Source organism: Aptenodytes forsteri, unplaced genomic scaffold, assembly GCF_000699145.1.
Source record: "Aptenodytes forsteri isolate BGI_AS27 unplaced genomic scaffold, ASM69914v1 Scaffold278, whole genome shotgun sequence".
Classification (NCBI taxonomy): Eukaryota; Metazoa; Chordata; class Aves; order Sphenisciformes; family Spheniscidae; genus Aptenodytes; species Aptenodytes forsteri.
In genome coordinates, this window is record NW_008795907.1 from 3569042 (window position 1) to 3581700 (window position 12659).

Below are 12659 nucleotides of genomic sequence, written 5' to 3' on the forward strand. Positions count from 1 at the left end.
CCTTCCCCGGCCCGGCCCGGCCCACGGCCACCTCTCTCCACTCGTTGCGAACCGATACGAGCCCTCCCACCCCGAGCATCGTTCACACTGGCCCCTGCTCGGTCCAAGCACACCCATAGCTGTTCGGGGCCAGAGAAGAGGTTTTCAGCTCAGACCTCTCTGATGAGGTGAGCCCAAACGCTTGATCTTGACCCCGATTCTTGTGATTGTTTTCAGCACTCCAATTGTTCCACTGGATTTAATAAAATACTGTGGGTAAATCCTAGGGATCCTCCTCCCCCGAGGTAAGACCTGTTGTACTAACCTGCACAAAGAGGTACTTTGCACCTGCTCCATCTTACATACAGACGCACTGCTCCCTCAGCACCAAAGCAGGCTCCCACTGCCAAACACTTTATTTTTCAGTACAGAAACACTCTTGCCTGACTCAGCCTTTCCCCACACCATTCCTCACAGGCTCTGTTAACATGAGGTAACTCGGCCCTGAAGCACTTGTTTCTCTAGTGCCCCATTAGCTGCAGCTACGGGACAGTACGGAGTGTTTCAGCTGGGATTTCATGAAGATGTTATCTTAGAGGTCTTTTCCAACCTCAATGATTCTATGTACGAGGGGAAAGCATTTGTCACCAAACCAGGCCCATCAGCAGGCAGCTAAAGCACAGAGGCCACATATTTGATAAAAGCTCTATTCAAAAGCAGAAGTTTCAGAGATGCTATCGCTACCAGAGCACATCCCTCTCCTGGAGCTGGCAGGCTTCCTATAAATGGAGTCCCACCACATCAAAGGCACAGGGTCAGGAAATTGGATCGCTCTCCCCCAGCTGTAAACGTGACTAGCAGGCTGCAGGTCTGACTTGGTGGAAGATCAACGTAACATCAGAACCAGAAGAAAGGAAAGATAAAAGGCAAACAGTTCCAGCTAGAGACCTCTTTTCTGCTGACAGAGGTCAGCATCTGCTGACTGAAGGGCAGAGGAATAGGAGCTGAAGGAACCAGCAGAAAGCACTCGCTCTCTGAGCAAATGAGCAAACATCCAGCATGGGCTAAACAGCCAATGTCTGAAAGTGCTTTCCTAAGCTCCGGCAAAAGAACAGCTTTAATAACCATTTTGACCCCTCCCCACTGCACAGCACAGTGCACTGTGATTTTGTTACACAGCTTACAGAAGTTATCACTGCAGATGAATTTGACAGAATTTGGCAGTGACAGAAGCACCTCACATGGTTGACATATAAGAAAAAAAAAAAAAAGGAACCAGGCCTCTAAGTTTGCTAGTCCCATACTTACAGGTCCAGCGGCCAGGAACACTGAAGGAAACACCTCTGTGGAAGAAGCTGCACTTTGAAGCAAGACTGGAAGACTGTACCCCCTCCTCCTCTTAGTGTCTTTAAAGGAATTCCCAAATATCAGCTCTCTGAGACCAGCATATTTGCTACCAGCAATTTGCTCAACCTTACTGTATTAGTCTGTTCTTCTCAAGCCACCAAAAAATTAGTAGTAAAAATACCAGGGCAATCATTAGAAAAGCCTTCCCAGAAATCCAGGTGCAAATGCCTAACCCTCCCCCAAACCCAAAGTTGAAATCACACAGAAATTACACTGACCACAAACACCTGAAAACAGCCACAGGGTTTCTTTAGCAGCAAAGCACACAATGCTTAGAAAGAGCAGAGCAAACATACTGCCTCTTGCAATTTCACCTAAGGTGAGACAGCTGTGACTAATTGAGCCAAACACACTGACAGGTGGTATTAGGTGAGAGCACTGATGGAACTGTGAAATCAGCTGTGGTCTTAATTCACTGCTTTCAGCATCTTAATCAAGACCAGTTTACAAAAGCAAAACAGAAGGCAGCTTTCCTTTTAATGCAACCTATTTGTAAGTGTTAGAGGCCACATATGAAACTGGTTGAAGCCTTTGGACCATCTGTCAAAAGTAGGGCTTGTAACCATCATGGTGTCAATAAAAACAAACAAACAAACAAACAAGCAAGCCTCTGCTCAAAAAATAAGGCCTGTATATAGAACAATTCTGCAGAAATGCCAGAGCACAGCCCACGCTTTCTCCAAAGTAGGCTGCTTTGGCTTGTTACAGTTATCAATAGTAACCTAAGCCAGAGAGTGGGCAAGCTTGGTTTGCACAGCCTCTGCAGTCTGAAGCGGGATGGAAGTGCAACACACTTATAACAGGCTTTCACCAGGAGTCCCATGGCCACTGGGAGGAAACAGACATCTCAAAAATGTCTCCCTCATTTTCTTTCCTGTTAAAAGCACATCTTTGTTAACTAAAATAGAATTGCGAAGCTCTTAGTTCCATTTTCTGGTGTGTAGAGTGGGAAACATAAGTTTTATTAATAAATGTAGGCTCTGCATTCAGACTTTCCAGGAGAATTGAAACCAGGAGACATTGAAAAGCAGATTTAGAACAAAAACAAGAAAAAGAAAGCACCAGTCATTTTACATGCAAAATGTAATTAGCTGATGCAACTCACTGCAGCCAAAATATAAGTGAGATTCAGGAAACGATTAGACATTTACATGGATAATGAGAATATCCAGACCAACAAGAGAGAACAAAGTTTGCAGAATACAATCTCATTTCTTAGAGCATAAACCGACCTCTGGCAGATGGATGTTGGAAAAGGCTCCTCAGGGCAGGCTGCCCCATAATTTCCTCTTTAATTTTACTGCACCCTCTTTTGAAGCACTGTTGCATACAGGAAACTAGATTAAATATAGGATCAGTCTGGACTAGCAGTTGTTTGGGCTTGTATATAGGGAGCTTTGTTAAGGAATTCATGGACAGTGCACATTTCTCTCATCTTGAATAATGTGGTTGTTAAGAATATTGCTAGAAAGCTAACACTATCTCAGCATTATAGCTGCTGTGGAAGATGACTTGCAAGACATTTAATGGTATGGAAAGTAGATGTAAGCTATACAGGGAGACAGTGCAAGCACTGAGAATATTCACTAGGTGAGTTTGGTAAAGCATAAATGCAAAAGCAACCAAAATGCAAAAGCAACCAAAAGGAAATAAAATCAGTTTTGTATAGTCTGCTGAGAAACTTCAGTGAATCACCAAAGGCTGCAAGCCAGCCTTTCAGACTAGGACTTGGTTCACTAGCATTTCAAAGTCAGAGACTCTTTGACACCGAGTAAGTCTAGGCAGGCTGCACAAACCATCATTTAAGCTCTCAGCAGTGGTGAAAGCAACCAACCTTTTTATTAGGTAGCCCTGAAAGCAGAAGTCATGGCATGGCAGCCTTCCTGTCCTCCTCTGGTAGCTGAGTAAGCATCAGGTTTTGAGTTTGCTACATTCTTCTAGAGCTGAAACTTTTAATAAGCAATAGAGAATCATGATTTTATGGCCATTGATCTCAGGGTTGATCTCTGGAAGACCATGTATGCACTGAGAACATGCAGTTTACTAGAAACCTAGGTCCTAAATTTCTAATTGATGCCACACTACATAGCTTCTCTAGCAGCTTGTTCTTTTAGTCACTCATCAGGTGAGGACGTATTCTTGTCTTCATCATCAAGCACATCTTTTAGCTGTTGACGAGCAAACTCTTCAAATACCAGCTCTGCTTCACTGAAATGGAAGAAACACAGGTCTTTCAAAATGATGTTAGCAATTTTTTTTATACCAGCAGACTAAAGGCAACACATAGGAGGAAGAAGAGAAGCCCGGAGCAGACTCTGGTAATGTTTCCATTGTCTGCAAAGGGATTTGGATCACATTCCCACAGACACCATCTTCATCGGTGGTATTCTAGCTAGTATGAAAAGCAGTTGATTGAGCAAGTCAGGACACAAACCGAGGAGGTTTTCATCTGTACCGAATCATGTCCATTCCAGCTAAATATTTATCAGCTAGCTGAATAGTCTGCAGCCTGAAAGGGTCTTTGTCTAGAAATAAAATGTGAAACCTTTCATCCTTATTCCTTCTGTACTAAAATAGGGGCACATGGTCAAACCTATTGAGTTCCTGAAACTTAGAGCTACAGAGCATCAGCTGACTACAAACACATCCCTCCCTCCAACTGTGAGGCAAAACATGTTCTCTTAAACTAGTTTCATATGGTCAGTCATTGCTGTTCAACTGATAGCAGTAATTTGTCAAGCCACAGCAACTTACTCACTTTGGATTTAAGCTCGTACTCTGTGAACCCTGTGGATTTTTGTACAATTTTGAGGAGTTTTCAAAGAGTCAATGCACAACTGCAGCTAGAATGTGAAATATCATTAAAGGAAACTTACTTATCCTTCCCTGCAGTCATCAGCATGCAGTAAAGGAGGAAAAAAGACACACCAAGTAGTTAGAACAGGGGATGTTAAAACCAGCAAAAATTTATAAACTGACAAGACAAAACAGTGACAAGCGGTAGGATTTGCAGCAATACAAGGAGAATTCCAGAAAGTCTCAAAATGTGCATACATGCACCTGATGAAGCAAAACTTGATCTCCCAAATGGAAAAGCACTCTAGCAATGCTGCCCAAGACATCAGAAGGGCTCAGAAACAAAGACAGATTTTCCCACTTATGCTTGCTAGTGGTCACAGCTGTGGGAGACATCTGTGCACACACTTCTACTCAGAGATGACAGTGCTTGCGTGACATGATGTTAGTCTTAATTGGTCTGTCACTGTAATTTAAGTAGTGAGCTGATAAGAAGACTATGTTCTTATTCAAAACACATGAAGGTATTAAAATCAAACAAGGTCAGAATACAGAAAGGCCTAGGTGGTCTCTCATAGATAGTTTATGCACTTGAGGCAATACTCCTGATTTCATCGTTGCCTAAATATAATCCTGAGACCTTTGGCACTTGTGTTTCTTCAATGGGATCTTTGCTAACCACACCATAATGAATCCTGCTTGCTAGCAGGATTCCTTGGAAGCTGTTTCAGCACAGCCTAAAATAAGCAGAACAGACTCTATTGCAGTGATGAAATGGGGGCATGGATTTTTTTGTTCTCACAGTTACTTTAGCAAGTAACAGTTGCTTCACTGGCTTACTTCTCATGAGTTTAAGTCAGGAAGCAAAGCGCACCTAGGCCATTCTTCTACAGAAGTTGTCAGGGATCTGGGATGCTTCACTGACTGGATAACTCGCTACCTGGAGAATTCCCACCCACAACGCAAGCCTGAAATCAAGAGCAACAAATGGCAACTAGCACTGCTGGAAAAGTCAGCATTAAAAATGTGCCAAATGGGGCCACTCTAGCAAAAATGCCTCAAAGGATGGATCATGTAAAGACATGCATGATGGTGTCTATCCAGGCTCGGAAAGGATGGTTTCCTCCACTCACAGAAGCCAAGACGAAGTCTGGAAAGTCTCAGGGCATACATGCTTGATTGAAATGGATTTAAAATGAAATATTTAGAACTTTAAAAATTTCCAACACATAAAGCATCATTGTCATTTCATTTTTCCTCCAATTTTTATTCTTTAAACAGTCTGTTCTCTTTCCCCTCTTTGAAGTACATTGATTACTATGGAAACAGGGACATCAGTGATGTGGGTGAAGCTAAGTGATACCCACCAATGCGGTTTGAAGCCAATTTTACAAAATGGGTTGAGGGGGGAAAATAGGTATTGTTTCAGTTGGGCATATACTTTACTGTCAGATAAATGCTTACTGAATCAATACATAGGTAGTGTGGTAGTAGAGTAATGCTTATCATATACCTCAGATGTAAGATTACATTCAAAGATGCACTACTTTACCTTCAGGCTACTATACTAACATGTAGCTTGTTAAATGGCTACATTAGCACCCTAGCAGGAGTTAGGCCCACTCCACATAGTTATCTTGCTGTCCTGTGGCTTATTTAACATTACAACATTGAAAAATTCTCAGGAACCTGAAAATGGGTAGACTTTTTCTTTTTTTAACTGGCATCCCAGCAATTGTTTTGAGGGTTGGGATGAGAGAGGGCTGTGTTCAAGGATCAACGAGGCTCCAAAATGTCATCGTACTCTCTGCAGAGGGTTTTCTGTAAGCTTTTATTATGCAGCCACAGAAATGATTCCATATAATTAAAGTTGTGGCATATGGTAATTTTCATTATAAGCTTGCTTTTAACCTCTCTTAACTTTAGGGGGGGGGCAGGGGGGAAGGGAGTAGGCTGTGTTATTTTTCAAGACGTTAAAGTGCTTAAAAAATTCACTAATTTCTGAAAGTTACAATACCAATACAGGGCAAGTATAGCTTTAATATTAAAGGGACAAAGCATTTATGGGTTTCTTGAAACCAGCCCTTTTGTGCAAGTTTAACAAGGGAGCAGATAAATGACCATTTATTGAACAACAGCCAAAACAAAGGCCAGTGTCCAAGACATAGGCCCACAAAATGTAAAACATCAGGAGAAGGGCAGGAAAACCCCAGACCAAAGAACTCACACTGAGACCACAGCCTTGAGGAAAAACCCAGCAGGAGCTTCTGGGCTAACTGCTGGCTGGGAAAGGTCTTGGAAGCATGAAGAGACAAAGCCCAGTTTGAATCTATCTTTAAAAGAAACAGATCTCTATCCATTTTTGTCAACAGGTGGAAAAGACAGACTGCCAATGAGACAGGAGCTGCTTTGCCTAAAAATAACCACCTGTGAACCACATAGGTCCAAAACCAGTTGCAAAACCAGCACACATGAAACATGCAAATGCTGGCCTACAAGAAGTCCAAGGCAAGGAAGCTATAAACAAACATGGGAAAGGAAAGGTAGTAAGCTGTACCTTTTCTGTCTCCTCCAGACACAGAAAAGAGAGAGCAATCTGCAATAGCCATGCACTCTGACAGACCTGCTTTTTACTGAGTGATGAATGCTTCAGAGCTCGCTCACAGACAAATAAAAAGGGCAAAGCAATCTGCTGTGAAATAAAGCACACAGCAGTTGATCACACTTGCCCCAGTTTGGCCCTAAAAAAAATTAAACGGTGTTCTTGAGAAGCTTATCTTTCTGAGGTTCTCAACACTCAAATCAGCCCTGCATGATTAAATATACTGATGCTACACGTTTTATTTACTTCTGCCATAAATCACCTTGGCTAGAGAAGGGAAAAGGATATTACTCCACTGCAAGGAATAAATCATAGTATGTGGCATTTTTTAATCCCACTTTAGCTTTGACTCTATAAGATGGTTGCTTTGACTTCTTCCCTTTCTCCCAGCTGTGTCTTAAAATGAAGTGACAGTCAAGTAAGCAGGGAGATGCAATAGGCAAACTAGTTACTACTGACTCATCAGTAAAAACAAAAGGGAACAGAAAAAGAAGATAAGGAGTGATCTCAAAATTCCCTGTGCATGCACCTTTCCCTACACCTACTGCAGAGGCTGCCGAACAAGCCAACAAAGAAAAATTCCATCTTGTGGGGCCTTTGAGAGTCTAAACACTGTTTGTTGAAGCTTCATTTCTGCAATTAAGTCTTGATTTGCTTGATTCCAAATTAGATGTTATTTCACTCATGAAATGCATCTTATTTCTCAGAGTTTATGAACTAAGCTGGTAGAATAAAAATTTAAAAAGCATGAACTCACAATTGGGACGATTAGGCACAGGACATGGAAAACTACCAGCCAATAAAGCCAGAAAGAGTTTTAGTTTACCAGCTTTATATGGAAGACCGTTTTATTCCCTGTAATGAGCTCAGACACCACATTCCAGCACGGTTTTCAAGTCAGCTATGCAGGCTTCAGAGGAATTTTCTGTTGTGTTACAGTATCTTTTTTTAAGAGAAAGCATTTACTTCTCGAGTTAACCATTTGTAGGGCTTTCCCATGGGATAAGCTCCTGAAACTACCTGTATTTTTTTCAATTTGTAAGAAACTCACAATTTCCATCTGTAGAAAATACATGAACCATAGCTGTCTTCTGACAGCAAGCTCCTAAAAAACTTTGATGTAGCAAACAATACGTGGGCTGTGCCTTTGGTAAGAGGATGTGTTGGGGGAAGCGATCTGAGAAATATTGCAGTTCTCCATTTCCCTTGTAAAGTCTTCTGCCCACATCCTTTTGAGCTTACTATATAAAGGAGTGTATCAGCCATCCTTTGAAATGATCTTAGAAGGGAGAACTGACTTCCATTTTTCCTCATATTACAAATGCTTCTGCCAGAATTATCTGTCTGAAGCATAACTAATAAAAAGGGGGTTGCGGCATTGTTAATACCAAAAAATGTCATGTAAAAAAATTCACACCATTCTAAAAATGGCCTAAGCCTTTGGATGATTCTTTGAAGTTTTCAAGCTTTTCTCAGTATCCATGAAAGCTCCAGATTTTGCAGCCCTGAGCTGCCCCACCAGCACCTCTGCCCTGCGAGGCTCCCCACGGACACTAGATGGCCCTCACCAGCCACCGCTCCTGGGGCCGCTAGTGTCAGTCCTAGCCCCTCACCCAGTTCCTGGGCAGAGGGGTAGCTGCAGGAAGGTCTGACGGAAATGCTTCCGTATGTACAAGCTACCAGAAGAGACAGAAGACCCTTGCCAAAGCGGCTCTCCCACAATAAGTCACCCATTTGAGATTGTGATCAAGCGTGCAGCAATGTCAGTGTTTTGCTGGCAGAGCTTCGCTGGCCTGCAGCGTGAAAGGGAAACCCACAGCATGGGCACAGCTATGTCAACAAAAGCATTTGCTTCACAGCAGGTTCTCCAAGGTGATCCAACATTAGTAGTCCTATGGACCAACCCTGAGGACCCGATTTCCATCTCACAGGCCAGCTGGAGGCAGCTGTGGGCCGCATGCTGCTGTGGGGTGTCCTGTGCTACTCTTCGGTGATGTGGCTGTCTCCTGTGGGGCCACAGCAGAAAGGGGGTGAGAGGGGAATAGGCCTTGTGGATTTGTCCTGAAGGCGCGCTTCCTAGACTCATTGCACTACTCTGATGGGGGTGTAACATGCACAAAAAACTCCTATGAGCATGTTCTGTGTCTGTGCTGAGAGGCCCTGCTGGCATAGCTCACAGCAGGGGTTTTCCCAGTCAAAATGAGAGTTTCCTATGGTGCAATTCTCAAAAAAGAATGAAGAAACCTACCTTTGCCCACTCCAGCACATCCATAATTAGCAAATACTGTTTCCCAACCAGAGCAACTGAGTGTGGAGAGGATCACCAATCTCTCTTGTCATCACTCATATTTGATTCCTCCAACAATTCCACACAGTAAGGACTGAAGTCACCCCTCTCTAATGCTTCCGATATAGAACATGGCATCTATCTTGGGATAACTCCTTTCATAGCCTCCTCCACCTTCTTCCTGCGGTCATGTTCTTAGGTATAGCAGCTTTAGGTAAGTTTGGGCCCAAAGAAAAAAGAAAGAGAAAAGCAGTGCAGAAGCGGCCATGGATTTTTGTTTGAAGCCCATGCAACTTTGTCTAAATACAGAGGGCAGGACAAGATGACTCATCTACAACAGCTCCAACATCAAAAAGCTGGCATAGTGTTTTGTGTTCAATAGCTTCTTCAGATGCTGTACAGGAGCTTCTGATTTAGTGCAAGCACCTTGCAGTTTCTTCATGTTCACCATTAGAGAACAGAGCCAGCCAGGGCCTGAGGAAGTGGGAGGAGAACACAGATGCTCAAGACAGCCTGCAGTTTTGGCATCTGATCCCAAGCCTTGACACGCCTGGGGAAGGCTAGCTCCTTACACAGCTTTAAAGTTCCCATACTTCCATTTACTGACCTGACTCTGAAGAGACATTCCTTTCTGAACCCACTGAACATGAAGGCCACATCACAGACACCATGGCCAATGCCACATCAAGATAACGGGGATTCTAAAATTATGAACAGTTTTATCACCTCTTAACTTTGCTTAAAAGTATTCTGCTTTTTACAATGCTCATGTGTCTTAGGTGTTTTCTGTGACAGATTCTTGTTTGCTATATTGGAATCCGGCTGGGAATTGCTGACAGCTTCATTCAGGACATTTTGCACAGTAGTCCTGAGATTTATCTGTGCAGTCCTTCCTCAAGCCCCTGTGCTTTGAGTTGTGATTCCATGGTTGAAAGAAAAAGGGAACATGACCCATTTCCACCTTCTCCCATCTTAGCATCCCTTCTTCTCCCTGTTATTTTGTGCCTTGAGGTTGAGATAGATAGATATACACATACACACATGCATATACACACACACAGAGCAGCCCCCATACTGGAGTCTTGTAGACTCTAAAGGCTTCCTGTAGAACAAATCCCTATAAGCCTTGCAATGGTAAGATTTCACGTGAGTCTGTTAATGAAGAAAGGCAAAAAACAGGCATAACTGACCTGCTGGTTTCTTTTCCTCAGGTTTGGGGTGCATGAGACGAAATGGCAGCTCTGTGCCCACTTCACTTTGGGGAGAAGAGAGAATGCATCAGATCCACAGCTCTGTTCATGCCTGGTTTAGTCCCCTTCCCACCTCAGGCCAGCCCAAGCCCTGAACTCCAGCTTCACGCACTCTTTCATCTTTTTCTAATCATAATTTTCCCCTCAAAGAGAGTTAAACTCTGATTTCTCCACCAATATCCCAGGCATATCCACTTTGATAAACTAGGTTTATTATGTGCTGAATGTACTTGCATGTACACAAAATCAGAGCTATTTTTGTAATTGCTTCATTTTCACAGCTGAATGCAGACTTTTATTTCTATCGGCTTAAGGGATAGTTATTTTTTTTTTTTAGGGAGGCAGGAAAGGGAATAGGAAAGAGAGTAAAAAGGCAAATTAACAACTACAACTGAATAGTCTGAAGAGAAAGATATTTACCTGGAGGTGAGATCTCCCAGCATGCTACAGAAGAAAATAAGGAGAAAAACCACAAGCCTATTTAGTGCCTTTCCATTCTGATGCTCTACCAAATGCTGTTTTATTGGTGGACTATTGATATCACCTTACTTATATACTCTTCTCTACTTGCCACAAGTGTAACATAAAAATAAACTTGTTTTTAAAAAAGGTAATTTTCATTTTTCATGTCCTTCTCATGGAGAAAGAGTTTTAAGTTTTTGAACCCCTGACCAAGTCTTGGGCATGGCTCCTTTTCTGAGAGCCAAAGGACATGGGCAATTGGAGGACCACAGAAGGCAGCAGTCATTTTATCACGCTTTAGGCAAATCATTGACTCATTTTTATACTAGAAAGAAGGATAGATGAATGACATAAAAATGCAAACAGTGACTATCACCAACAGTTATCCTTGTCCTCTTTTGCACTGTGTGCTCACATTGATGACATCAGCTTCATCCAGAAAGCTGGCTCAGTACAGAACCTGAGCTATAGTATTTATGACCCTCAGGCAGATGTCTCTACCTTCTGCTCTAGGAGAACAAGAATGCCAACATAAAGGCCCACACAAAGTTTCACCTCAGTTCTCACAAAATAAGTTATGACTTGGAACAAAAAATTGCAATGCAAACTAGAGGTTCATACTTCAGCCGTAAAGTCATATGGTATCTAAGGAAGGTAATCCAACCCCTCTGGCTCAGGACATGTTCTTTGGATAGGCCAAGACTGATTTCCAGGCAGTTTATGCTTTAGAGGGAGCCTGATGTCCTACAACATGTGTCCTTTCTCTTAGGGTGGACTGTCCTGCCCTCTCCCCACTCGTCAATGAAGTACACACACTCCCCTCTCAACTCTGCAGATGTAGCAAAAAGTCTGTTATTCTTACCCTGGAACAGTGAGCTTCACTTTGACCTTGTAGGAAACCAGAATGCCCATCACTGTCTTGTCTATTCCATCCTTAACACTACCAGAGAAAACAGACAGCAGTGTTAGGCAGCATAGCAACAGAGCAACAATATATGGCTAGGGCAAGAACTAAGTGAACATTCTATTCTCCTGAAACTGACAGAGCAGACAAGCCTCAGGGACAGCTAATACCTCTTCAGATCTGTGATCACCCTGAATGAATATGATAGGCTAAGTCATGCAACTTAGATCTACCCATCTGGACGCACATTTACAGGTACAAACTCCTGATATGAGTGTCTCCTCCATCCTCCCCTCTTCTTTATAACACTCCACTAGCTAAGACCATTTAAAACCCTACTCACATGGTACTAGAAGCCAGGTTGGTGTCCTCATCCTTTAGCTTTCCATCCAGAGCTATTTCCCGGGTCTCCCGGTTATTTGCTAGCAAGGGCAAAAGTGTCAGTGTCTTGGTCAGGCTGCTGTTTGGCTGCACCTTTTCACTGAAAATAAGCAGCAGATGAGAGAAGGAAAATGACACACTCTGGTTTGTGTCACACACCCAACCAAGAGAATTTCAAAACAGATTACAAAGCCATCCAAAAGATGTGGAATTTATCTGTCCAAAATTAGTTGTCTACAATGCAGATGTCTACATCTAACCTAGGCAGAAAAATTCCTTTTATAATCAGCAGAGAGGAACAAACATGAACATGAGCCAGCAGGGTGCCCAGGTGGCCAAGAAGGCCAATGGCATCCTGGCCTGCATCAGAAATAGTGTGGCCAGCAGGAGCAGGGAAGTGATTGTGCCCCTGTACTCAGCACTGGTGAGGCCGCACCTCAAACACTGTGTTCAGTTTTGGGCCCCTCACTACAAGAAGGACGTTGAGGTGCTGGAGCGTGTCCAGAGAAGGGCAACGAGGCTGGTGAGAGGTCTGGAGAACAAGTCTTATGAGGAGCGGCTGAGGGAACTGAGGCTGTTTAGCCTGGAGAA

At 43.1% G+C, this 12659-nt stretch overlaps 1 protein-coding gene across 2 annotated transcripts in view; it reads right to left on the reverse strand.

The window, feature by feature from the left end:
* Positions 1-3184: 3184 nt before the first annotated feature.
* SAG (S-antigen visual arrestin) overlaps positions 3185-12659 on the reverse strand; it is a 17303-nt gene continuing 7828 nt past the window's right edge. Inside the window, exons 10-14 of one of the 2 annotated variants that reach the window (XM_019473393.1) lie at positions 12031-12168; positions 11646-11723; positions 10742-10765; positions 10262-10326; positions 3185-3594 (exon numbers count right to left, since the gene is read on the reverse strand). In XM_019473393.1, coding sequence (XP_019328938.1) covers positions 3551-3594; positions 10262-10326; positions 10742-10765; positions 11646-11723; positions 12031-12168 — 349 coding nt within the window. In that variant the 3' untranslated portion in view covers positions 3185-3550. Of the gene's footprint in view, positions 3595-10257; positions 10327-10741; positions 10766-11645; positions 11724-12030; positions 12169-12659 lie in introns of both variants that reach the window. The other variant, XM_009284303.2, reaches the window with a different exon arrangement.